We start from the raw sequence: 26,949 nt of genomic DNA, 5'->3' as shown, positions 1-26,949 counted from the left end.
TCCTGTATTCTGTGATTCAACATTAGTGAGCACCTACTGTGTGTGTAACCCTGTGCAAATTCCTGCCCTGCTGGAATTTATAGGCTAGTGGATCGTGGAGAAAGAGGTGACAAATGAAATGGAATGTGTCAGATGAGATAAACTTCTACAGAGAAAAATAAGAAAGGGAAGAAGAGAGGGAGTGCCCCTTGGCTGAGTTGATGGGGGAAGTGTTTGGGCTTGGGGAAGTGCAAGGTGTGACTTTCCCTGGAAGGGGTGCAGTAGATGGGACTGGTGGGGTTGACAGGGGATTGTCATAGAGATCCTAGGGTGCCATGAGTTTGGATTTTATCCTGAAGTCACTGGGAGACTATTGAGTGATTTTAAGCAGTAGGTGACACCATGGGATCAGTGTTTTAGAGATGTGGTGTGGAGAATGGGAAAAAGGGGTGCTGGAGGCAGAGAGCCCTGTTAGAAAGATGTCATAGGCATGAGGGTGAGAATTGAAGATGAACTGGCCCAGGCCCCAGAGTCCTGTTGTGGCACCCTTGGTTGGCACTATGCATTGACAGTTAAGGTTTCTGGTTGTCACACTAGATCCCATTTGCCTCTTCTTATAGCTGTTTTATTATTTTTTTAAATCCTGTGTTACAGTTTGATCCCAATGGATATTTCTGGGCTGTAATTCACTTATTCTGTGTAGGTAAGTTTTAAAAGAATGCTTACTTAAAGAATTGAGGCTTATTACTTAGACCTTCTTATATATCCACTTTTCGGTAATCCTGAGCAATAGGAAAATTACAGATAAGGTGTCAAGGTTGAAATTAAATGAGGATTTTCTGATCTGGTTCTCCTGAAATGTTTCCGTTTCTGACATAGTCTCCTCTTTTTCTCCACAAATACTAACTCACTCACCACGGCTCTGGCCCTGCTTGCTCAAGGCAGAAGCGTGGAGAAGTGCTGGTTGGTCTTCTCTCAAAATGCTGAGAAGAGATCCAGAAGTTAGTGTTGGAAACATTGTCTTTCAGCAGTATATGCAAAAAAATGTGAGCGAGTGAAATAAAAGGGCCATTTGACTTTATTTCACATCATACGTTTGGTGTTTCCTGCCTGTGGTCTTAGGGGGAAAGCAGGGCCCTGATTGTGTTACACAGGGTTCAGAAATGGAGCAGCCGTGTTCCTTTCTCCTGTGCATCCTGCAGAGGAGGTTGAAAGCTTCCTGTGAATTGTATCCTTCTCTGATCATGAGCCCTTCCAGCCCAGCAGCATTCTCTGTACCGAGTGGTTATCACTGGGGATGACTGCGTTAGCATCCTGGACATCCTCCAGAGTGTTGTTGCGCCCCCTGTCAGCCGTGGGTGACCTGTGTGGGAAGAGCAGCCTTCCTCCATGTGGATTTTGTGCTTCCCAGCAGGTGCGGGCAACCCCTTACGCAGGATGTCCTGTGCCAGTAACACCCACTGCTTCATTTTCAGGGGCTTATAAGATAGTGCAGAAGTCCCGGAAACCCAATGCCTTAAGGTAAGCTTCTAAAGTGTGCTGGGTTGTTGTTTGGTTAAAACAAAGGGATGAGACCCAAAGTGTCTTGAGCTTGTTCTGTTCAGCCAGAGACTGTGCATATGTGGGTTGTGGTGAGGGCAGCAGCCAGGGGCCCCTGAAACCTTTTCTCCTGCTGTTGGGTCATTCCAGGCAGGATCCACTAGCACCTGATCCTACTGGTCGTCAGCAATGTGCAAAGAATAGGGGGGGGGGGGGGCCCTCTGCCCTCTTACTTCATGGGCAAATTTTTACACAACAGTTTTATAAAAATTGTGTGACCCGCTGCTTGGGGGGCCCTGGTTTACTTCTTCCAGTTCAGAGGCCACCTCATTTCTCTTGTTTCCCTAGCCCCTTCCTAACTTGACTTTGTTTAGATCCAGAATTTCCCGTCATGAGCTCTGTGCTGGGGTAAAATGAGGCCTCTGTTGTGGGCAGTCAACGGAGCAGCCTTAGCAAATGTAAATGAAAAAGAGAGTGGTCGCTGCATGGGTTGTGCTGCAGCTGGACTGGTTTGCTGGCTTCTGGGGTTTGAGGCCCACCAGAAGGACCCCTGGGAGAAGGTTATACACTTGGAGGCTGTGACTTCAGGTCCGTAAAACACCTCTTGTTCCTTTAATGAAGTGTTTCTGCAGCAAGAAGCCAGTGGAGTTGCCAGATAAAATACAGGATGCCCAGTTAAATTTGAATTTCAGATAAGTAGTGAATCCTTTTTTTAGTGTAACTATGGCCCATGTGATATTTGGAATATACTTAAACATAAGTCTTTATTTGAGATTCAGATTTATTTGGGTGTCCTATATTTTTATTTGTCAAATATGGTGGCCCTAGAAGTTGGTCCAATGGCCTGAAAGAGTTGACACTCCTCTCCCAGTGGCAGATGTAGGAGCTAATCTGCCACAGGTGAAAATGTGTGTGCTACTACTAAACTAGGAAATGTTTTTTAAAAATGAACCAGGAACAAGTTTCGAATATAAAATACCCTTCATACCATTTTTAAATGTAGAAACTCAGCCATAGATATAATTTATTAGTAGAATATAATCTCCCTTTTGTGTATGTGAAACATTTCTATTATTTTACATGTTTTATCTTTTTCTTTTTTTCTCATTCCTTAGCGACATTGAGCAGCAGTACTTAAACTATATGTTCAGGTAAAATATAATTTACATTTTCAAAGAACAACTCATATCTTTCTAGAGCTAATGGATTTTTATTTCCCAATAATATTTCGATTAGGGGGTGCTGAGCCAGTATGCCTACCAGAAAGGCAAGCTAAATAATTTGTAAGATGACTAGAAGTTGAGAAAACCAAATAGCAGTTCGGTACATAGACCAGGCAAAAGGGACCTCTTTCTGACTCCCCATTTCAGAACATCATACCTCTCTCCATGAAGTATGGAGTCTATAAGGCTAAGAGGACATTTCTTCCCAGGGCCCACAGTCTCTCTTCTAATTCTAGAATTCTTCTAGAATTCTCTGCTCAGGAGGTCCTGAGCTTGATTCCAAGGTTTCCTATCTTTCCAACTCATTCCTAGACCCAAGCAGTGTCCAAAGACAGGCTGTTAGTAGGGGAGGAGGTGTTCATGGAGGGTGGACTTGCAGGCCAGTGTGCCCACACACAGGTGTATGAGGCCTCAGGATGGAGCCTGGAGTGGAGAGAGAAGGGGGCTCATTGGGAACCAGGAGCCAGGGGTTGAAACTGTCCATGCCACCATGTTCTGACATGAACCTCCAGTGACTCCAAGAATTCTAAATCTTAATCTAGACTTCCAGGTTGTTTTTGAAGGTATAGTTATTAAGGTAGGATGAAGTTCGAAGTTTGATTTATAACATTTAAATGTAGTGTATGGACTGCTGTTTGTACCCTTGCCCCAAGCCAAACAGAGGATAGAGCTCTGTCTACTAAATAGAATAGCTGCAGAGGAAGAAGGGTGGGATCTGCTGCTGGGAGCCCCAGCTTGCCCTAATGCATGACTGCTTGCAAAGATGACCCAGGCTGGGGATGTGCTGCTCAGCATTTAGTCACGCTGATTTTTGCAGAAAGTTCATCTTAAAACGTTCAACATGAGCCATATTCTTCATCTGCAGATAAAGCTCATAAATATTGTAGTTTATTAAAATGCCTTTTTGAAAGGACCCACCGCAAGCATGGCTGTGGGCCTCTTTTGTACTCTGCTGAAAACAATCATTAGTTCTACTCTGGCCAGACACACCAGTTGCCTTTTTAAGATGCGCTTCTGAAAATGCAGAAGGCCCTTGATGTTTAACATGTTCCCATAACATCAGAACACTTTGGGCAGTTCTTCTTCTCCATAGAACTTAGAGTCCACTCTAGCGGCAAAGGAATAAGAGGATGGAAAAGTGAGCCTCTGTGACCCCTGACTCATTCTCCTGCCAGCCCGATTCCCTACCACCCCCAAGTGAGGACACCCACTGCCCTTGAGCCTGGTGCTCAATGCTTCCTGGCTGGGCCTGCCACACACCTGGCTAAAGCCACAATTCTGTTTCCTAGTCTTCTTTCAGTACCTGTGATGAAGACGTGTGAATCAGAACGAGGGCCGCCATTCAATTTCCCCTGGCCATGGACACTGAGGGGTTCCTCAGATCCATGCAGCAGATGTGCTGGTTGCTGCCAGCCGGGAGCTCTGCCTGCCGGGGCCAAGAACTAATTTGGTCTCCATTTTTTTTGAGAGAAGCCAGTGGTTGAGTGGTTCTCTACTTTGGCACATACAACTATTTTCTTGAGGGTGTATTTGCCCCCTGACGCTGACCTTCCCTGTTTCTCATATAAACAGAGGTCTAAGGCCCAAGGCAGATGGGAAAGGCTGAAGGAAGGAACAAAGGAGGAGGTTGTATCTGGGGCTGAAAATAATGTGGGCTTCACCAGCATTTTAAGAAATATAAGACATTTATAAGGAATGATTATGGGATGTATGCCTAATGCCATTTCCTTTTAACATAAGCAGACATTATTAAATATTAAATAAAAAATTATCATATGTTCCCTGCTGCTACCCCACTTTCTCATTTTGCAGGTGAAATTGTGTGTGTGTCAAAGGGAAATAGACAGGAGTTCTGTGGGGGGTATGACTTTGAATGGACTTCAGCCTGTGGAGAACATATTTTTCTCCTATTTTCCCATTATATTTCCTATAGAGGAAATATAGGAAATAGAGGAAGGCTTTCTGTTTTGCTCATTGCCATATTCCCAAATTAGAACCGTACCTGGCACTGACCAGGCATTCAATAAACAGCTATTGAATGCATTTTAAAAGTCTGCTGTTCATGTGTCATGATTTTAAAAGTCTGCTGTTCATGTGTCATGATATGCCTTTTATATGATTTCTTCTTTAGAGTTTACATGTCACATACAGTCTTAGAAATGTAGGGGGCTTCAAGTTACACTTCTCTTCAAACATATGCCCGCCACAAATAATCATAGAGGCGATTAATTACAATTCCAAAAACCTACGCAGTGCCTGCTATATGTCTGGCCCTGCTGGGCACCTGGAATCCAGAAAGAATAAAAGGTGGCTCTTGCCCCCTAGGCGATCACAGCGTAGGAATTAGGAGTGGCATGCCACTAGATTTGCGAAACTCAGACAGAGATTAGAGAACTCATTTAATTATTTCTCCTTATTTTTATACCTTAATATTTTATTTTAGGGACATCCTTTGGGATGATGCCAGTGATGGGATTTGGGGTACCATGGCAAGCCCTCGGAGATAATATTGGGATGGAGAGGGGCCTCTTCTATCCTGCCATTGGAGTCATAACTTCTGCTGCGGAAGTTATAACCAAAAGGGGACTCAATGAGATAAAATAATGGAGTATATACAGAGTCTGTGTTTGCCAAAGAAAGAATAGATGGCAAGCAAAGGACAGAAAGTCTCCAGTCTTGCTTGTAGTGTGCGTATTTTTTGTAACTACATGTCAGGCCTGTCTTATAAACCTACAACTGCTGAATGACCCAACGTGTGGCTCTTCTTTATTGCCTCTCTCCTGACCCTCCTCCCCTCCTGCCCCTTTGCATGATGCCACTTCTTAGAGCCATCAGACAACCAGTACTACAGAGGCAGAGCAGAGAAAGAGATGGAGAAAAACAGAAGTGGTGCAAAGAGTTAACCCAGGGGCAGGGAGGGGCAGAGCTGTCAAGCTCACAGTGGCTTCCTTGTTCAAACTGTCCTCTACACTGCCTCTAATGTCACCAACTAGGGACTTTGCCGGTTCTCCACCCCAGTGCCTTTTAGTGCACCCCGGGGCTGTAACAAATGAAGACAACTGATGCCTGGATCTTGCCCTTAGAGATTCTAACCAGGGTGTTAGCTATTCTGATGCATAGCCAGTATTAAGAACTAGAGTAGTCTGTCTAGCATTAAAAATAAAAAAAATCCCCTCCTATCGTATGGGACAAAAAGTTGTATTCCTAACCTCTAACCAGGTAGCTGCTGGGGTGGCATGGAGTTGCAATGGAAGAGGTGTAGAAGGTGAGCCCGGGGCAGTGTGAAAGTGTGGTAGGCAGGTACTAGGAGATGGGAGAAGCTTCCAGAGAGGAAGATGGGACAATACCAAGGACCAATATGGCCAGCATCAGAACACTCCTCCTCCTCTTCATCCTTTTCAGCTTCTTTTTTTTTTTTTTTTTTCTTCTTTTTTTTTCTTTTCAGCTTCTATTGCAAATCAGTCCGGGTAATTTCCAGGCACATGGTTGATGGAATGGATCATTTTATGGGCTGTCTTCTTGAAAATTTAACTTAACCTCCGAGAGAATTAATTTTATGGCAATGGTAGATTTAGCTCATGCTTGACAGCTTGTTTTTCAGTTGCAGCCTATGTGTAATTCAGAGTTCGCTTTGTTTAGCTTACAAATACTCTTGGCAGATGAGGTGAGTGTGGTAATAATCGGCCATACAGCTGGCCTCGGAGCGAGGTGTGGGTCCTTGGTCCGTCCTGGAGTACAGTCCACCAACCCTCCTGCGGTGCCCAAACCTGAGGCCTCTCAGGAGATCTCACCCTCTCGCTGATGAGTGAGACCATTCGGTGCCAATAGTCTGCTTTTAGGCAGATCTCCCCGTTTCGGAGAACTAGTGGCAATGTACATTGCTGTTTTCTCGGTGCTGGGGAGGACTTCCTCACTGCTCTGCTGTTTCGTTTTCAGCGTGGTGCTCCTGGCAGTCGCGTCTCATCCCACAGGTAAGCCCGTTTGTTTGTTTGATGCTGCCTATTCCACCCAGTGCTCTGGCCCAGTTGTATCTGTGCGGGACGTTCTAGAAGAGAACACGGCTTGCCTTCCAGGACGGGAGCACAGGGCTTAGGCATCGCCCACGTACTTGAGATGGGTCTCAGTGACCCCTTGTGGGTTTACTGCCCGCGAGTTTATTCTCACCCCTTCTTGAATTTTGTCGTCTGTGTTTTCATCGGGTGCGGTCTCAGCTGTCCAGACAGGTTTGTTATCTGCCCGACGAACGAGTGGAGTACTCTTCTCTTCTTCTCAAGCTCCTTCAAACATCTAGAATTGCTCTTCAATCCTAGTGCGAAAGGATTTGGTGAGAAAGTTCCGATTCACCCTACTTCCAACTGACATTCTTTCATACATTTTTATCGTGTGTGATCATACACTATTTATAATTGCAGATTAAGGAAGTCGAGGCTTAAAGCTTCCCTTTGGGGATGGTAGGTGGCTCAGCGGTTAAACATCTGCCTTTAGCCCAGGACCTGATCCTGGGGTCCCGGGATCGAGTCCCACCTCGGGCTCCCTGCATGGAGCCTGCTTCTCCTCCTGCAACATCTCTCTCTGCCCCTCTCTCTGCAGAGTCTCTGCACCTCTTTCTCTGTGTCTTTCATGAATAAATAAATAAAAATCTTTATAAAAGCTTCCCTTTGCCCTGTTGGCTGCCTTGGTGACTCTAGAGTTGTTTTTCAGATTCAAGAATTGCCCACAATACTGTGTTCCATTGTGAGTTTTTTTTTTTCTTACTCTGAAAGGTTTTGAAGTTGATGCCAAAGATAACAACATCGTATCTGCATGTGGTATGGCTGGAAATACACATTTTATTGGTCATGCTCCTTCAACTCATGTCTGTTGGCCATTTGCAGGGCAGAAGGCCTTTCCCGAGCCCTCAGAGTCTCAGCTGAAATGAGAAAGGTGAACTGGGCTCTTTGCAAAGCCCTTTCTAGCTCCTGTTGTGCCCTGAACAATGATTGCTCTCTGTTGGTGCCTTTAGCTACTTCAGACTGTTTGAGCTAGTCTCCTGAGGGAACTGTTGATAGTGATTCATTGTTTCTGGATTGTATATGACCCATCTGAACCCATGTCTCATGAGGATAATTTGAATTATTCTTTTTTCCAAGCGTTACTCTACACTGGCCCTCACTAGGCACATGTGCTGTTTTCTGCCCATGCCCACAGCCTGGTGTTATGTCTGGACTATGAGGTTTGGTTCTGAGCGCCCTCTGCATTCTCATGTGTTGAAAGCCTATCCTTTGTAAAATAAAAATTGTATGAAACCCATGGTGTGAACCCTACCTGTTTTTGCTCACCCGAGCTGGTGCTTGTCTGCTTCTAAGTATGCCTCTTGTCATTCTTTCATGCAGCCAGGAGGTTGCCACCCAAGAGACATTCACAAACCCCTTAAGCATCCTCCTCCTTTGAAATGTGTCTTGGTCAAAGCCTTTGGAAAATTCTCTGCTTCTCCTTGGTTTGCATGCTCGTTTGCTCCCTGAGTGACAAGTGGTAGATTTTGGTGAATGATTCTTCCCTAAAGAAATCACTCTGCCTTTCAACTAAGAGGTGATGTTCGTTCATTCATTCCTCATGATTCTCAGAACTAGAAGGAGCCTTAGTGATTATCCAAGGTGCTGCTACATTTTACAATTGAGGAAATTGAAGCCCAGAACAGTTAAGGGACGTGGCCAAGATGGTGCAGGGGAGGTGAGTAGTAGAGAGAGACCAAAGTTTAGGTCCTGACCCTTCTCCCAGGTCATTCCCCACACCTGTACTAGGTAAGACACAGTAAATCCTTCTTTTCAAAGGCTTCTTTTTCAGTGATCCTGCAGTTTATTATAAAGTTTCTGGAGTGAATGAATACTTTTATACAATGTTACTAAATTTCCTTTTGGAGCTTCTCTTGGCTTTTGGTTTGGTTTGGTTTTGAGAGAGAAAGTGTGTGCATGTGCATGCAAGGGGGCTGGGGAGGAACAGAGGGAGAAGAAGAGAGAGAGAATCTTAAGCAGGTTCTACACTCAGCTTGGAGCCTGATGTGGGGCTCAGTTTCACAACCCTGAAATCATGACCTGAGCCGAAATCAAGAATCAGATGCTTAACCAACTGAGCCACCCAGGGGTCCCTGGAGCTTCTCTTAATTTGAGGAGCATTTGCCTACCAGTTTCTAAGCACCGTGATGCTGGTAATAGTTTATACAGTTTGACCAACATTCCCCACATTTCACCTTGAGTTATTGCTAAACTTTTAGGCTAATGCAAGAATAGCTTGGGAACTTACTCTCTGGAAACACCAAGTAGTCAACAGCCTATAGTTGTAGAATGGTCTAGGCAGAAGAGTAATTTAAGATAGGCCTCAGGTTCTTTTTGAGGTGATGAAATGTTCTGGAATTCCATAGTGGAGATGGTTGTGTAACTCTGTTAATATGCTAAAAACCACTGAATTTTTAAAAATGTATAGGGGATATGAGGCACCTGGGGGCTCAGTCAGTTAGGCATCCAACTCTTGATTCCAGCTCAGATCATGATCTCAGGATTGTGAGAAGTTGTGCAGTACACAACCTGAACAACTGTAAGCAGTGGCTCTTTGCTTCAAAAAGCACCTGAGTACGGTAAAATGGTTATATTTTTGGGGGTAGAATAGATCACTAAGGTAGATAGATATTAAGGTAGAAATTTGGTATGAAAAATGATGAAAGCTCAGAATTTAGAAGAGTACTGAGGGATCAGTTTTTCTCAGCTTTATAAAGCCAAATCAGTTGATGATTTGGCTCAACTCTTTGATGGATCCTGGAGATGTTTTCTCATAGCAGTATACAATTGATTACAAAGTTTCAGCAAATAAAACACCTGAGGAAATCTCTGTCCTCCAGAAATACTCAAGGACTGCTGTCATGGGGCAGCCCCAATTCCTTCCAATTTGTTAGCTTTCTCATTCGACCCATGGGTAGTCTAGCCTGTTTTTAAGTTAGAACAATCCTTTATTCTTCCCAACTTGCTTATTACACTTTCCATCTAGAATGTCCACAGCAGAGCCTTGTATCAAGGAGAGTATATTCCTGATTCCCCACACCTGTACTAGGTAAGACACAGTAAATCCTCAAGGCCCAGGGGTGCAGTGTTTTTATGAAGGTTCTGTTAACAGTTTCTGGCACTTTATTTCTTAATTTTTAAAAGTTTTATTTATTTAAGTCATCTCTACACCTAATGTGGGCTTGAACTCACAACCCTGAGATCAAGGGTCACATGTTCTAACCACTGAGCCAGCCCCACAATTGCTGACATAAAGCAGGGCTTTATTCCTTTTTGTTTCTTTTCACCTCTTCTTTTTTTTTTTTTTTCACCCATATCTTAATTATTTAGTAGGACTTTTAAAACATTAAAAAGTTGAGGTATAGGGGTGCCTGGGTGGCTCAGTTGGTTAAGCATCCAAATCTTGATTTTGGCTCAGGTCATGGTCTCAGGGTCATGAGATCAAGCCCCTGTGTTGGGCTGCACACTGAGCATGGAGCCAGCTTAAGATTTTCTGTCTCCCGAAAATGAGTGAAAATATCAGCGAGGGTGACAAAACATGAGAGACCTAACTCTGGGAAATGAACAAGGGATAGTGAAAGGGGAGGTGGGCAGGGGGTTGGGGTGACTAGGTGATGGGCACTGAAGGGGGCACTTGGCGGGATGAGCACTGGATGTTATGCTAAATGTTGGCAAATTGAACTCCAATAAAAAAAAATAAAAAAAGATTTTCTCTCTCTCTTACTCTGCCCCTCCACACTCCCTGCTTGCATGCACTCTCTCAAAATATTTTTTTGAGGTATAATTTACATATATGAAATGCACCTGTCTTATGTATACAGGTTGATCAATTTTGACAAAGGTATACACCTTTGTAGCTTACACTCCCATTGAGAGACCATTTCTGTCACTAGTTTCCTCATGCCCCTTCCTCATTACTCCCTTCTCACCCACCACCAAACCCACCATGGATCTGATTTCTGTTACTATAGATAAGTTCTGTTTATTCTAGAGCCTTGTATAGCTGGAAACAGGCAGGAAATACTCCTTTGTATCTGGCTCTTCATTCAATATAGTGTTCAGAGATTCATCCAGGTTGTTGTATGTATCATTAGTTGATTCCCTTTTGTTACTAAGTAGGGTGCTATTGTATGAACATACCACCTTTTGTTTATCCATTCACTTGCTGATGCTCACGGGCACTGTTTCCAGTTTTTGGCTGTTATGAATAAAACTTCCATGAACTTCCATGAACGTTCTCTATTTTTAAATTTCTTTTTTTTTTAATTTCTTTTTAAAGATTTTTTTTTTTTAAAGCAGCAATGTCCACAATAGCAAACTATGCAAAGTCCAGATGTCCATTGGCAGATGAATGGATAAAGATGTGAGATACATATATATTTTATATGTATATACATATATATAATATATATGTATATACATACACACACACACACACACACAGTGGAATACTACTCAGCCATCCAAAAAAAAAAAAAAAATGAAATCTTGTCATTTGCATGGATGGAACTAGAGGGTATTATGCTAAGCAAAATAAGTCAATCAGAGAAATAATTATTATATGATCTCACTCATATGTGGAATTTAAGAAACAAAACAGAGGATCATAGAAGAGAGAAAGAATAAAATAAGACAAAATCAGGGAGACAAACCATAAGAGACTCTTAATCTTAGGAAACAAACTGAGGATGGCTGAAGAGGTAGTAGGGGGACAGGGTAATTGGGTGATGAACATTAATGAGGGCATGTGATGTAATGAGTACTGGTGAATCACTGACCTGTACCTCTGAAACCAATAGTCTGTTATATGTTAATTAATTGAGTTTAAATAAAATTTTAAAATAATAAAAATTAAAAATAAAGATTTTTATTTTTAAGTTCTCTCTATACCCAATATGGGTCTTGAACCTACAACCCAAAGATCAAGAGTCACATGCTCTACTGACTGAGCCAGTCATGTGCCCCACCCCCGCACCCCCAACCCCTGTCCCTCCATGAACATTCTTATACAAAACTTTTTTTGGGCTTATATTCTCATGTCTCTTGGATAAATACCTAGGAATAGAATTTCTGTGTCTTAGAGCAGATGCACATTTAAGTTTTAAGAAAGTACCAGTTTTCTAAAGTGTTTATACCATTTTATACCCCTACTCAGCAATGTCTGAGAGTTCAGTTGCTCCACAGCTTCACTAACATTTGGTGTTGTCAGTCTTATTTTAGCTAGTCTGCATGGTCTCTTGTTAGTGCTCGAGCTGTCCTTCTCACTCATTCCTGAGTGACCAGAAAGTGTTTCTGTAGGAGGAGATGATGACCCTTTGGGTCATAACCTTTAGAGTGCATTGGAGATGGTGGTAGGGATCAGATGGATAGTTCTCTTTATCCTGAGTGCGGACCCTGCCACTTTTCCCCCTCGGGGCACTGCATTTGCTTCTTGGTAGGTGCAATCTACCTTGCCATCTTTATCTTTCAACCTCATGATTCACACAGAGGCTTCAAGAGTTTTCGAACCTTGTTTCCCCTTGGACCATTTTAAGCAGTAGTAAAGAAGAGAAATTCTTCCTCTGTTTGAAAGTTTGCATTTCCTGTTTGTACCAGGTCCCTCTGTTGTGTGTTCAAGAGGGAAAATTTCCAGGACCCAGAGAAGAGAGAGACCCACAGGAACCGGACCCAGAAATGACCTTGTTACCTGGTTGTGCCTTTTGTTCATATGTGATTTAAAGCAAGTACTGCTTGGTCTTGGAACCAACCTTCCATTTTCGTGCCGGTTCTGAGGGCTAAAATGTGGTGAGAGGATGTGATGTTCAGATATCAAGCAGTCTTGAATGTAGTAAGATTGGGCTGCACTTTTCACTGTGGTGATTTCATCTCTGATCTTCAGATAGATCAGATTCCTTCTCTCGCTCAGAAAGTCAGCAGAATTTTACTGTGGCTCGGGAAGGGTAGGGTCCTGCTGTGATGGGCACTGGGTGATGTCTGCAAGTGTTGAATCACTATATTGTCCACCTGAAACTAAGATTACACTGTATATTCACTAACTGGAATTGAAATAAAAACTTCAGAAAAAGGGAAGGCCTAACCAGGGCCATGGTGCAGAAGGCTGCACGTTGTTGCCTCAAAACGTGTTTACAACTTGTGCATTCCACAATACCTGGTGCAGGAGCCTTGTCTTTGGAGCATCTCTACAAGGTTTTTAGGTTCCTAGATTTAGTTCTCACGAGTTTGGGCTGGCCAGCCATTCGCTGTCCCATCTTCGAGCATGGTCAGTAGCCTGTGCTGTGTGGGGGCTGGCTTGCACCCTCCTTGCTGGTGGAAGAGAAGCCAGGCTGAAGGCATCGGGGAGGGGTGGTGGAAGCATTTGAGACAGATTTGAAATTAAGGATCAGCGTAGCCAGCTTGCTTCCCCATTCTCTGCAGGGGAAGCAAGAGGAGTTAGGTGTTTCAGGTACTCTGGGTTCAGTAGTGCTTAGCCTAATGCACTACTGATGATCCTAATGCAGTGGATAGGAGGTGAGGAAGGGACAGTCCCTCCTCTCAAGGACTGGCTGGTTTCAAAAGCAGAGACAGGCATGGGTCCACTAAGTACTGTGTGAGAGACGTGTAGAGGTCTTAGAAATGGCTCAAAGATAAGAGTGAGCTCTTCTCTCTCTCTCTCTCTCTCTCTCTCTCAGTAATCTATAGGATGAGTTTTTTAGGATTTGGGTGAAGGTTATCACATAACTGGTAAATTCCCTAGGACCGTGGTTTCATTCCTTTGTCTTCCTCTCTCCCAGCCCACCTCTGACCATTGCACTGCCCGTCAGAGCCCCTCTGCAGCCCACGCTGGGCTGGGAAGGCTGCCCATGCCCCAGGAACCCCCTGCTGGTGAGAGCCTGGGCAGGGGGGGGCGAAGGCAACACCCCAGGAATCTCGAGGTCCTGCCCCTGGCTTATCTCTTCTCTGCCCTTCCTCGTCATCACACTAACTGCACTGCAGTTTCCTTCACACCTTCAGGGAAGTTGGAACAGGGCCCAGGACCACAGCTGGCAGAGAGACAGAGCAAACCCCACATGGACTGTCGCTTTGCCCACCTGCACAGGTCGGGGGGGCTCTGGCCGCCCTCTGGGGCTGGGGTGCCCAGGGTCACCTCACTGTTGCTTGTGTGCAGGAAGGGACCTCCGCAGAAATTGTGCTGTTCATGCACTAGACACTTGAGCCCGATAGTGTCATTTGCAAAGCCTCTCCACCAGTGTGGGTCTGTGTGGACGGTGCAGCATTCCGGTGGAGTCGTGGCAGGAAGAAAGCGAGAACTCTGAACCGCTCGTTGGGCTGCCCGAAAACCGGATCCCAAGAGACCCTTCCCTTTGTAGTTAAGCACACACATATATGCACAAATGAAAGAAAACAAAACAATAGTTGTGATTTTTAAAAAGCAAAAACAAAACCTCTAGGGAAGTGGAATTCAGGACTTTCCTTCCCATGAGGTGGTTGAATTATTTGAAATTGGTTCGGTCTCTGAGGAAGGATAGCAGCCCAGTCTGTCTCGTTCTGAAACTCTTGATTAATAAGTGCAGTGATGTAGGAACTGCTGCCTGTATGTTGCACTGCACACCTAACATACTGTGAGTCCTTAGGAAGCTCAGCCTTTCTTGCCCTGGTCCATCCAGATGTGAGAGACCGAGGCCTGGGGGTCTGGAAGGTCTGGCTCCTCCAGAGTCTCAGAAACTCCACATTTGGGAGGATTAGGCAATCTGCTGTAGAAATGCTTAATTCCTTTTCTCTGGACATTTTTGGAAGGCTTTCTGCTTATTTAATCTCCTGACTTCTTGTTTGTGACCAAGTTCAAATTCCAGAGGGGGAAGCAGCCAATATGTGTGATTATTTCCTCTTGCACCAAGTGGAACTAAAAGAATGAACTTACTTCACTAGAAATAAATGTACCCTTTAGACCTTAAACCCAAATGAGTAAGCACGGTCGGTCTGGCCTCTGTGCCATTTGTGCAGTAATTAAACACAAAATGAAAAAAAGATGTCAGAGGCATGCATTCACAGTCTTTTTTTAGACATAAGGCAGAAAAGAATAGAACAACCTTTTATACTCCACCTTGTGCAGGGATGGCTGCCTGATGAGGAGGAAAGATTGTAAGGGGCGCCTGGGTGGCTCAGTGGTTGGGCATCTGCCTTTGGCTCACGTCATGATCCTGGGGTCCTAGGTTCGAGTCCCGCATCAGGATCTCCACAAGGATCCTGCTTCTCCCTCTGCCTGTGTCTCTGCCTCTCTCTATGTCTCTCGTGAATAAATAAATAAAATATATTTTTTTAAAGTAAAAGAAAGAAAGAAAGATTGTCGAGTTTGGAGTGAGTGGGGTGTACCTTCTGGCTTCCCTGTTCAACAGTTGTGCAATCCTAGACAGATCCTTTAACTTCTCAGAGCACCAGTTAAATGAGGATATTAAAACACCACACACAGAGTTATAGTTATTACAAGGACTGAAAGAGATGTTATGCTGTATGTAGAGGTTTTAGCATAGGGTCCTGCACGGGACAGACTCTTGCTGAAAGAGCATTATGATCATCACACTATTATTTTAAGACAGTGCCACTAACACATAGAAACCCTTGGAATGCCAGAGTGAGTTCAGTGCTGGGCAGCTCAGTGCTCAGACGGCTGCTGTGCTAAAGACCCTTGCCTGTGTTTTCTGGGACAGCTGGGGATGGGGGCACGTGTGGTCATTGTCTCACTCTTGCTGTGCCCCTCAGGTGATCTCTTCAGTGTCCTGGACTTTCCATTCCTGTATTTCTACAGATTCCATGGCAGCTGCTGTGCCAGGTAAGCTTAACACCCAAAGCCTCTGGCTCTAGTAATTTCTGTGTGTCTGTGCTACACTGTCTTCATCAAGTCCAGGGTCACTACCAGTTATCCAAATGAGAGGCATAGGAGAGTGGTTGTGAGGCAGGTCTGGGGGCAGCTCCCTCAGCTGTCAGCAGGTTGTCATGAGCATCCTTAAGGGCTCAGGGCCGGCCTGCGGCCTTGGGGACCTGTGTCCTGCGGAAGTTCCTTGGTGAGGGCAGTGCTTTTCAAACTTGCAGAAGAGCCAAGAACCCTGCACTGTGTTTCTCTCTATGAGCCATTCCTTTTTTTTTTTTTTTTTAAGATTTTATTTATTTATTCATGAGAAACACACACACACACACACACACAGAGGCAGAGACACGGGCAGAGGGAGAAGCAGGCTCTATGCAGGGAGCCCCATGTGGGACTTGATCCCGGGTCTTCAGGATCAGGCCCTGGGCTGAAGGCGGCGCTAAACCCCTGAGGCCACCCGGGCTGCCCTATGAACCATTCCTAAACAGAACTTCAATGTATAAAACAATGTATCGGGTTCAGTTCAAGGGAAGATTTGGGTTCAGAATTGCCCCTGCTCAGCTTCCTCCTCGGCCCCTGCCTTGTCCCTAGAGGGGAACCTCCCAAAAACCTTGGCTGAATCCTAAGACCCTGAGAAAGAGGTTTTGGAAACCAGTGACTAGGAAACACCTAGACAACAGAGTGACCCTTACTACGTGGTCTTGGGAGGTACTCAGACCAATGGGATGGGTACATATAGAGTTTCATACCCACCCACTTCCCCCCTTTCTTGCCATGATTCCCATGTTCACTTTATCATGCTGAGAGATGAATGGAAAGGCCTCTGTGGATGGTCTCGAAGGGTGTATTTTGATAGGGTGGGAAGCCCAGTCTTGTGTTGAATTCCAGCCTTGCTGCTTGCTAATTTGCTCACTCTTTGGACAAGCTGTCCTAGTTTTCCCGAGCTTTAGTTGAGTTTCCTTATCTGTAATGTGGAAAGATAATACCACTCTAGGATGATTGCATATACTAAATAAGATGTGTAAGTCCCGAGCATCTCAGCTGGCCCAGTAAATGATGGCCATTACTATTAACTGCTCATCTGGACAACAAATAAAATGTTCACAGACCTTGAGCAATTACGAAACCATACCACTTCTTCCCACACATCAAAGGTTGTACCTTGTAAGGCAGTGATTCTTTACAAAATAAAAAAGCTGGTGTATGGCTGTATATTGTGTTTGATAGAGGTATGTTAGAACAAAAAAAATCAATATTTTGCAGGTTGCTTTTGTGGTTTTTGTGTGTGTGTGTGTTTTTAAGATTTTATTTATTTATTCATGATAGACACATAGAGAGAGGCAGAGACACAGGCAGAGGGAGAAGCAGGGAGCCCGATCGACTCGATCCCGGGACCCCAGGATCGGGCCCTGGGCCAAAGGCAGGCACTAAACTGCTGAGCCAGTCAGGGATCTCCTACAGTTTGCTTTTGCATTTGAGCTTCAGAATGACTTATTTATCATCCTCAGCTAAGTTTCGGGAAAATACTGTCAGAATTCATCTTCTCAAGATGAGTCCTTATCAGTTTGGTCAGGCCTCGTCAGCTGCCCGTTACTAGGATCAGGGGGACATGGGTGTCAGTGCTGCTCTGGTGCCGGTGGACTTGTTTCCCCATGGGTCTGGTTTTTGGCAGTGTCAGCCAACAGTGAGGAGGGGAGGGCAGCTATTGTTCGATTATTTGAAACAGAACAACACAGTTCACAGCCCGTTGGTGCTGGCTTCGTGGGGTGATATTTTAGCTCCACTTCTGCCCCCTTTAATCTGTAACTTTCTTACAACCCAGCATGAAAAATCAGGGTTTTATGCTTAAAAGAGTTGGAAATCTTTGCTTGAATTGATGTGACCCTCTACTATGTTCTAACCTCACCAACCCCGCTCCAGTACAAAGCTTGACCTTTTAAGAACGTGTCAGTTTTCCCCACAACATCTCATGACTCCTGCATGACCATATCTCAGACTAAGAGTTGTCACCTTCAGAGGCCCTGGAGAAACTCAGAAGGAGTCATGGAGGCCTGAGGGGACGGTGGGAGCCATGACCAGAGACACATTAACGGGGAGCACAGGTTCTTTTACTTCTGGGATCCTCGCATTGCTTTTAAGGTCTGCCTCCACAGCGAGGGGTAGAAGACCTGAGCATGGAGGGAGAAAGAGAGGGGCCGTGAGTTAGAAATGATTCACAAGCATACCAGTCAAGGGATGGGAAGGAGTCGTGGATGCTTTCCCAAGCATGTTGGGCACAGACTGGGAGTGGCTCTATTCTAGCAAAGTCTGTGCTAAGGGGAAAGGGGACATGGATCATGCCCTTCCTCTAGCTGGAAGTGGGGGAAGTGGTTTGGAGGGGGTATGGGAGACAGCACAGTCACCTGCAAAGTTATTACCTCCCTGGAAGCAGGGGTAGAGGCCACCAGGAGGAGCCCTGGAGTACCAGCCACCTTATCTTCCACTCCCAACCTCGTAGTGGCCTCAGCCACCTGCAGCAATCGCTTACTATCTTTGGATCAAGAATGTATCTTCATGGTAAAGTTTGAAGCACTGCAGAAAAACCCTTGAAAGAGCGAGGAAACCTGGATTCTAAATGTGGCTGGGCCTCAGTTTGCTTGTTAATGCAGTAAGATTTGAGGCTAGGGAGGCTTTCTGTTCCGAAAGTCTCTGATTTCCATAGGATAGGATGGGAACCACTGTGCTTATTCCTGCTTTAACAACACAGAACCTAAGGCAATTAAAAAAGAGATAAAGGGGGTTTAGTCAAGGTCATGAGGGTCAGTACGCCTAGCCTAGGTCACTCAATTTCCAGCCTGCTGCTTACCCACTGAACTTCCTTGCCTTTTGGGTGTGAATGACTGTCTTTATCCGTAGCTGCCCGGCCTCCCATGACTGCAGATGCAAATCTGAACAAACTTTGCTGGCTATCAAGGTCCAACAGGATGAAATATACACAAGAGAACCCTCATCCCTCATCTCCGTCTTTGGTTCTGTCCCAGGAACATGGCCATGAACTAATCTAATGAAGCGAAGGCACATGTTTCTGTGAAATTTGGCCTTACAGGTGTTTAATTCAATCCAACCTGCTTCTAAGGAAACCTATCAAACATTTATGTAATATCTACTGTGACCAAAGCACCATGTTTGGCTCTGTTGGGGAAAACACAGAGTAGCCCAAGGTTGTGCCCTGCCCTGTCAGAGCTCATGATCCAGATTGGAACCCCACAGCAGTGCCTATAATAAAGGTGAGACAGCAGGATGGCCATTGAGGCCCTGGAGGTACAAATGAGGTACAGCTCATAGGACCGGTGGTTTGGGGTACAATGGCAGTCATATCTCTTGCTTTTCAATTTCTAATAAAAGTCACATACGAGCCCCCACTTGCATATTATTTATAGGAAGTCAGCTCTATCATGGAGTCTCTCAGCTATACTCTTCCCCAATTGCCCCGCCTCCAAATGCAAGGAAGAGTAACTGTTCTGTTGAAGTGCCCTTTGCTTTGTCCTTGACCACACAGTGATGCTTTCAAAAATGGTTCCAGCACAGGCCACTACTTCCTTATCCACCTCTATGCCAGTGCCTTGCACTGCTCCAGACTCTAGAGCTCCCATGGGGCGTAGTCTCTCAGGTCATGCGCATGAGCTTAGGCATCATTCCCAAAGTATAACTTCTGTGTAGCTCAGCCTGGTTTGGGGGATATCTGCTAGTGGAGCCAGCCCTCTACTTTAGATTTTTACTTTGAACCCAGGAGTCGGGCCAGACCCTCTGTCCCCATATGGTAAGTTTTGCTTTGGAAGTCTTTTTCTAGCAGTTTGTTCTGCTTGAAAAAAAGTTGAAGTTCTACCTTGGCAAGCACCAAGCTCCAGAAATAATATGAGAGGGAGCAGGAGGTATTGTCCTCCACACTTTTCTTCTTTCATGATTTAGCCAGAGACTTCCCAAGTTTCTATACTCCTTCCCCCACTACCCCCTACCCAGTGGAACTCTCTTATCATAGCTCCTTAGGAAATTAGAGCTTCATGGATTTTTAAATATTTGATATTTTTATACAGAGATGACTAGAAAACCAAGACAAGATACAGGTTCTCTAATAATTAGAAACTGGCTGGTAAAATGTAACGGAAAATAGCTAGCTATTGGCTAAAAGAAGAGAAGCCTCACTAACAAAAGAATATTTTCTCCTTCCAGTGGATTGTTAGGATTCTTTCTCATGCTCAGCACAGTGAAGCTGAAAAACCTTGTGGCCCCAGGGCAGTATGCAGCCTGGATTTTCTTTGCTAAGGTAAGAAAGAGGGAAGGAGTGGGAAAAATCAGTCTCAGGAACCTTTATGTCCAGTGTTTCTTGGAGCATGGGTAACATCAGGTTTGAGCTTCATGATATCATTTCCAGGCAAGGGCTCTGAGCCTGATCCTTCAGTCATTCCGATGACAATTTCTGAGGTCCTCTGCCTATTTTAGCAGCATGATACAATCTTTGTCACACTCCTGGAAGGGATAATCCCTTTAACTTCCCTGAGCCTTAATTTCCACATCTGAACATGAGAGGTTTTGCCTGCAGAAATCTCTAAGTCTTCTCTGGTTCCACAAGACTAGATTCCTGGGGATGCCTGGGTGGCTCAGCGGTTGAGCATCTGCCTTTGGCTCAGGGTGTGATGTCGGAGTCCCAGGGATTAGGGATCGAGTCCCACATCAGGCTACCTATAAGGAGCCTGCTTCTCCCTCTGCCTATGTCTCTGCCTCTCTCTGTGTGTCTCTCATGAGTAAATTAAAAAAAAAAAAAAAAATTTTTTTTTTACTGGATACGTGAGGCAGGTCTTCTCTTCCTTCCTTGGGGCTGTGAGTGTGTCCAGAGCCCAAAGTGACTTCCCTGAGAGATCTCACTCTGTCAGGGCTGGTAGAGAGAGGAAAACAGACAAATAGCCAGGTAGGAAGACTTTGGTGAAGTCTTCAAACAAGACTATTCTAAGAATGCCCATTGCATATCTGATGATCATGGTTGAGGCATAAGATAGAGAGGTGGAAAAATAAGGAGCAGAAAAAGCAGCTGTGGGATGCTCATTCGTGACTGAAACGCTTTGGAACCAACTTTCTTCTAACGGAGCATTTCATTTCTTTCCTATCTGCAAAGAAGTCAAGATGCTGGGCCCTATGTGCTGCTTCTGAGAATGAGCATTCTTAATTTAGCTTAATGAAATCATTGTTTAAGCTCGTACCTTTTATCATCTTTATATTTATTGGTTGATGTTTTTCCCCCAGAAAACAAAAACAAACATTTTTCTTAGAAAACAACCATTTCACCATCATATTTTCACCTCCATGGGTCTGCTTTTTAACCGCATTAATAAAGTCTAATTACAGTAAAATGTAAAGAGTGGCTAAGAGACTGGCTTCCAGCATGACAAAATGAGGAGGTTGACAAATCCTCCTCCCAAAAAGTAACTGGGAAGCTGGAAAAAGATTGTCAAAAATATCTATTTCAGCTCTCTAAAAATTGACCAAAGGCATACAACAAACTGAGAAGCAAGCATTTGTTCGTGAAAACTGCAAAACTTTGGGTAGGAGCAACGTGAGCGTATGGCAGTATTACCTAAGGTTGCTCCCATCCCCTCCTCCTCAGTTCTGTTGGTGTGATATTTCAACCAGAGCAGGACAGGCTGTGAAAACCAGCAGCCTTGCTGCTGCTTCTAGAATACTCCATTTGGAGTATGTTTAGTTAAAGTGGCCATGTCAGTGGTAAATAAGTAAGAAGAACCAGTAGCCCCACTATCTTGAATTTACAGTCCTCTTTGGGGCAAGCAATGGACCAGTGGTCTAGCTGAGGACTTACTAGGTAGTTCAGGGATATGAGACAGCCAGCAGGGGCTTGATAACTCTCCATGTGTCCCAAATTGACTGCAGTCTGTGTGCACGAGCAGCAGAGATGGAGTGTGCCCAAAACACCCACATGTCCCTGGCCAGCGGAGCCTGCATGCACACACAGAGGAGATGGGAGAGAGCCAGCAAAAGCTGGGGCAGACATGAAAAACTTCAGCCTGAAGTTTGAGTGTGCTCCCTAGCCCACACACAGTCAGAGGCACAGAGAAGAAGCCTGGCTGAAGGTGTTTGACCAAAACCTCTGACTAGTCTTTGCTAGAATACTAAGCTATGCAGACATGGGGATGACTTCTAAAAAGCCAGAAAAAGCTTAAATGTAAAAACAAAAAGAAATTGAGTAAGGGACCTAATATGGGAGACTGATTTCATAGACTTAGTCCAGGCAAATTACTAAACAAGCAAAGCAATAGTACCAACAACAGTGCTCTGGGGAAAAGTAAGAATCCAAGGTTGCTGCCATATGTTATCTAAAATGTCCAATATTCAACAACAAAAAGAGTTAGGGACATTCAAAGAAACAAGAAAACATGATGCATACACAGGGGAAAAGCAGTTAATAGGAACTATGCCTGAGTGTCCTCAGAGGTAGGATTTAGCAAAAAAAAAAAAAAAAAAAAAAAAAAAACTGCAAAGCAGCTATTTAAATATGTTTAGAGATCTAAAGGAAACCATGTTTAAAGAATTAAAAGACTCAATGAATACAGAATCCCAATAAAGAGATAGAGATGATTTAAAAAGAGAGACCCAAGTAAAAATTCTGGAGTTGAAAAATACAATGACTAAAATGAAAAATTCTCTAGAGATACTCAATAACAGGTTTAAGTGGCAGAAGGAAAAATAAGTGAATTGGAAGGTGGAGCCCAAGAAATTACTCAATCTAAAGAACGAAGACTTTTTAATAATTGGAGAAATATGAGCAGAGTCTCAGAGACCTGTGGGACAACATCAAGCGTATCAACATATGTATTATAAGAGTTCCAGAAGAAGAGGAAAGTGGTGTAGAAAAAAAAAAAATACAATCAGTGGATGACTTCTCTCTCAATGGGGACCAGAAGGCAATAGGATAACATATCTAACATGCTGAAAGAAAAATCTGTCAATCAGGAATTCTACATACAGCCAAACTGTCCTTCAAATATGAATGAGAAATAGACATTCCCATATGAAGACTAAGGGTTTTATTGCTAGCAGCTCTGCCAATAGTAATATTAAATGTGAATAGACTAAATATTCTACTCAAAAAGCAAAGATAGACTGGATAAAAAAGCAAGATGTACCTATATGCTGTCTACAAAGGACACACCTTAGATTCAAAAACACAAATAGGATAAATGCAAAAGGATGGAAAAACTTCACCATGCAAACAGCAAGCCAGGTGTAGTGACTATATTAAAATCGGGCAAAATAGGGATCCCTGGATGGCTCAGCGGTTTAGCGCCTGCCTTTGGCCCAGGGCGCAATCCTGCAGTCCCGGGATCAAGTCCCATGTCGGGCTCCCAGCATGGAGCCTGCTTCTCCCTCCTCCTGTGTCTCTGCCTCTCTCTCTCTCTCTCTCTCTCTCTGTCTATCATAAATAAATAAATCTTTAAAAAATAAAATAAAATCAGACAAAATAGACTTTATGACAGAAAATGTTACTAGGGAAATACAAAGACATTTATTAATGATAAAAGGATTGATACACTAGAAAGATATGACAGTTATAAACATATATGCACCTAACAACAGCACCCCAAAATGTGTGAAGCAAAGAGTGACAGACTAGAAAGGAGAAATAAATTATTCAGCAATAAGAGAAGATTTCAGTCCTGCACTTTCAAGTTGATAGAACAACTATATATAAAAGCAAGGATATAGAAGGTATAGATGACTTGAACAACACTATCAACCAACTTGTCATAACCGACATATAACATTCCACCCATTGACTGCAGAAAATATATTCTTCTCAAACACACATGAAACATTCTTCAAGATAGATGTTATGCTGTGTCACAGAACAAGTCTCAGTAAATTTTAAAAGATTGAGATCATTTAAACTATGTTCTCTGGCCACAGCAGAATTAAATTAGAAATTTACAACAGAAAAAAATCTAGAAAAAAAAAAAAAACATCACAAGGGAAAATAAAAATAACCAAATGAAAACAAAATCACGCAGTATGTCATAACTTAAGGGATGTAGCTAAAGTGGTGCTCAGAGGGAAATTTATAGCTATATTTACCCATATCAGAAAAAAAAGAAAGGTCTCAAATCATAACCTGAGCTTCTACCTGAAGAAACTGGAAAAGGAAGAGCAAATTAAACCCATAGCAAGCAGAAGGAAGGATATGATAAACTTTAAAGTGGAAATTAATGAAATACAAAACAAAAAACAATAAGGAAAATCAGTGTTGGTTCCCTGAAAACACCAACAAAATTGACAAACCTCTGGCCATCTGACTAAGAAAATAAGACAGAAGATACAACTTAAATAATTAGAAATGAAATGAGGGACATAACTACTGATTCTATAGAAACTAAAAGGATTATATATTATGAATAACTTTCTTCATTCTATTATGCCATCAAATTAGACAATTGAAAGGAAATGGACAAATTCCCAGAAAGGCATAAATTAGGAAAATTGACTCATGAATAAATAGAAAATCTGAATAAACTCCTAACAAATAAATAAATGTAAGTAGTAATTAAAAATCTTTCCACAAAGAGAAGCTCAGGCCCAGTGGGTTTTATTGATGAATTCTATCAAATATTTTTAAATGAAGTATTTTCTCTTTACAAATTATTTTAGAAAGCAGAGGAAAGAGAATAACACCCAATTTATTCTATAAGGTGGTTACCTGGATACTAAAGCCAGACAAAAGTAAATCATAAGAAAACTATAGACCAATATTCTTCATGAACATGGATCTTTAACAAAATAGTAGCAAATTGAATATGGGAATATATAAAAAGAATTTTATGCCATGATCAAGTAAGATTTGTCAAGGATACAAAGTTGGTTTAACAAATGAAAATTAGGGCAGCCTGGGTAGTTAGCGGTTTAGTGCTGTCTTCGTCTTCAGCCCAGGGCGTGATCCTGGAGACCCGGGATCGAGTCCCACTTTGGGCTCCCTGCGTGGAGCCTACTTCTCCCTCTGCTGTGTCTGTGCCTCTCTCTTTCTCTCTCTGTGTCTCTCATGAATAAATAAAATCTTTAAAAAAATGAAAATTAATATAGTACCTTTGTATTTATAAAATAAAGAGCAAAAAATGTAGCCATATCAATAGGTGCAGGAAAATCACTTGACAACATCCAATGTCCACTCATGATAAAGACTCTCAACACACTACTAATAGAAGGGAATCTTCTCAACCTAATAAAAGGTATATGTGAAAAACCTGTACTTAACATTATATTAAATGGTGGAAGACTGAATACTTTCCCTCTAAGATTGGGAACAACACAAGAATGTTTGTGCTCCCCACTTCTATTGAGCAGTGCAATTAAAAAAAAAAAAAAGGCATCCAGATTAGAAAAGAAGAAATTTTTTAAAAAAGATTTATTTATTTATTTATTTATTTATTTATTTATTCATTCATTCATTCATTCATTCATTCACGAGAGACACACAGAGAGAGGCAGAGACATAGGCAGAGGGAGAAGCAGGCTTCTTACAGGGAGCCTGATAAGGAACTGGATTGCAGGACCCCAGGATCACACCCTGAGCCAAAGGCAGATGCTCAACTAGTGAACCACCCAGGTGTCCCAAAAAGGAAGAAATGAAATTGTCTGAATTCACAGATGACATTCTCCTATGTGTAGAAAATCCTAAGAAATCTATTTAAAAAAATTAATTGAACTAATAATTAATTTTTCAAGATCTCAGGATACAAGATCAATGTACAAAAATCAATTATAGTTTTATATATTGGTAATGAACAGTTATGTTCATAAAGTAAAATTAGGAAAACAAGTTCATTCAAAATAGTATTACAATTAGGATCTTAACAAAGAAGTTCAAGACTGAAAACTGTAACATCTCTCTGAGGGAAATTTAAGAACTCAATAAATGGAGAGATTCAATGTTCAAATGGAAATTCTCCCTAAATTGATCAATAAATTCAACATAATCCCTCTCAAAATCCCAGCAAACGTTTTTGTACAAATTCACAAACTGATCCTAAAGTGTATTTGGAAATTCAATAGCCAAAACAGTTTTGAAAAAGAAAAAGTTGGGATTGAAAACTCACTATAAAGCTAGGATCATCCAGACATTATGGTATTGGAAAAAGCATAGCCATTTATGGTCTGTTGACTTTCTATATAGATGCCAAGACAATTGAATGGGGAAAGTATTTTCTTTACAACAAATGGTGCTGGAACAATCAAATATCTATATGCCAGAAAAACAGTACTGAGACCTTCGTCTCACATTGTCAACTCAACCATGGATCATAAACCTAAATGCAGGCACTAAAACTAGAAAACTTGGGGCACCCGGGTGGCTCAGTGATTGAGCATCTGCCTTCAGCTCAGGTCGTGATCCTGGAGTCCTGGGTCAAGTCCCAAATCAGACTTCTCTCGGGGAGCCTGCTTCTCCCTCTTCCTATGTCTCCGCCTCTCTCTGCTTCTCATGAATAAACAAAATCTTTTAAAAAATAAAATAAAATAGAAAACTCTTAGAAGAAAACAAAAGAAGTCTCACTGACCTTGGTTTAAGCAGAGTTCTTAGACACGGAAGCATGAGTCATAAAGTAATTGGTAAATTAGACTTCTTTTTTAAAATATTTTATTTATTAATTCATGAGAGACACAGAGAGAGAGAGAGGCAGAGACACAGGCAGAGGGAGAAGCAGGCTCCATGCAGGGAGCCTGACCTGGGACTCGATCCCGGGTCTCCAGGATCACGCCCTGGGCTGATGGCAGGCGCTAAACCGCTGAGCCACCCAGGGATCCCCCTCAAATAAATAAATCTTTAAGAAAACCCTAAAAACAAAAAAAAAAATGGTCAAAAGATGTGAATACATATATATGTATATAATGGAATATTACTCAACCATAAAAAGAGACACCTTGCCATATGCAACAACATGGATGGAGCTAGAGAGTATAATGCTAAGCAAAATAAATCGGAGGAAGACAGAAACTATATGACTTCACACATATGTGAAATTTAAGAAAGAAAACAAATGAGCAAAAGGGGGAAAAAGAGAGACAAACCAAGAAACAGGCTCTTAATTATAGAGAACCAACTGATGGTTACCAGGGGAGAGGTTGGGAGGGGATGGGTGAACTAGGTGATGGTTATTAAGGTAGACACTTGTGATAAAAACCAGGTGATGTATGCAAGTGCTGAACCACTATATTGTACACTTGAAACTGATATTATACTATATGTCAACTAACTGGAATCTGAATTAAAACTTTAAAAAGGGAAAAAAGATGTGGATAGACA

General features: G+C 42.9%; 1 protein-coding gene across 16 annotated transcripts in view; it reads left to right on the top strand.

The window, feature by feature from the left end:
• Positions 1–26,949, top strand: part of SLC35D4 (solute carrier family 35 member D4) — a 111,890-nt gene that overhangs the window by 49,679 nt on the left and 35,262 nt on the right. For 9 of the 16 annotated variants that reach the window (XR_013381280.1, XR_013381279.1, XR_013381278.1 and 6 more), the window contains exons 8-12: positions 1,391–1,500; positions 2,634–2,669; positions 6,678–6,712; positions 15,509–15,578; positions 19,824–19,917. Coding sequence is in view for 9 of the 16 variants with exons in the window: in XM_077900254.1 (XP_077756380.1) it covers positions 1,391–1,500; positions 2,634–2,669; positions 6,678–6,712; positions 15,509–15,578; positions 19,824–19,917 (345 nt within the window). In the remaining 7 variants the exon portion in view is untranslated. Of the gene's footprint in view, positions 1–633; positions 683–1,390; positions 1,501–2,633; positions 2,670–6,677; positions 6,713–15,508; positions 15,579–19,823; positions 19,918–26,949 lie in introns of all 16 variants that reach the window. The other 7 variants (XR_013381283.1, XM_077900265.1, XM_077900257.1 and 4 more) reach the window with 6 other exon arrangements.

This window comes from Canis aureus, chromosome 6 (assembly GCF_053574225.1).
Source record: "Canis aureus isolate CA01 chromosome 6, VMU_Caureus_v.1.0, whole genome shotgun sequence".
Taxonomy (NCBI): Eukaryota; Metazoa; Chordata; class Mammalia; order Carnivora; family Canidae; genus Canis; species Canis aureus.
This window is presented reverse-complemented; position numbering and strand designations above follow the sequence as displayed.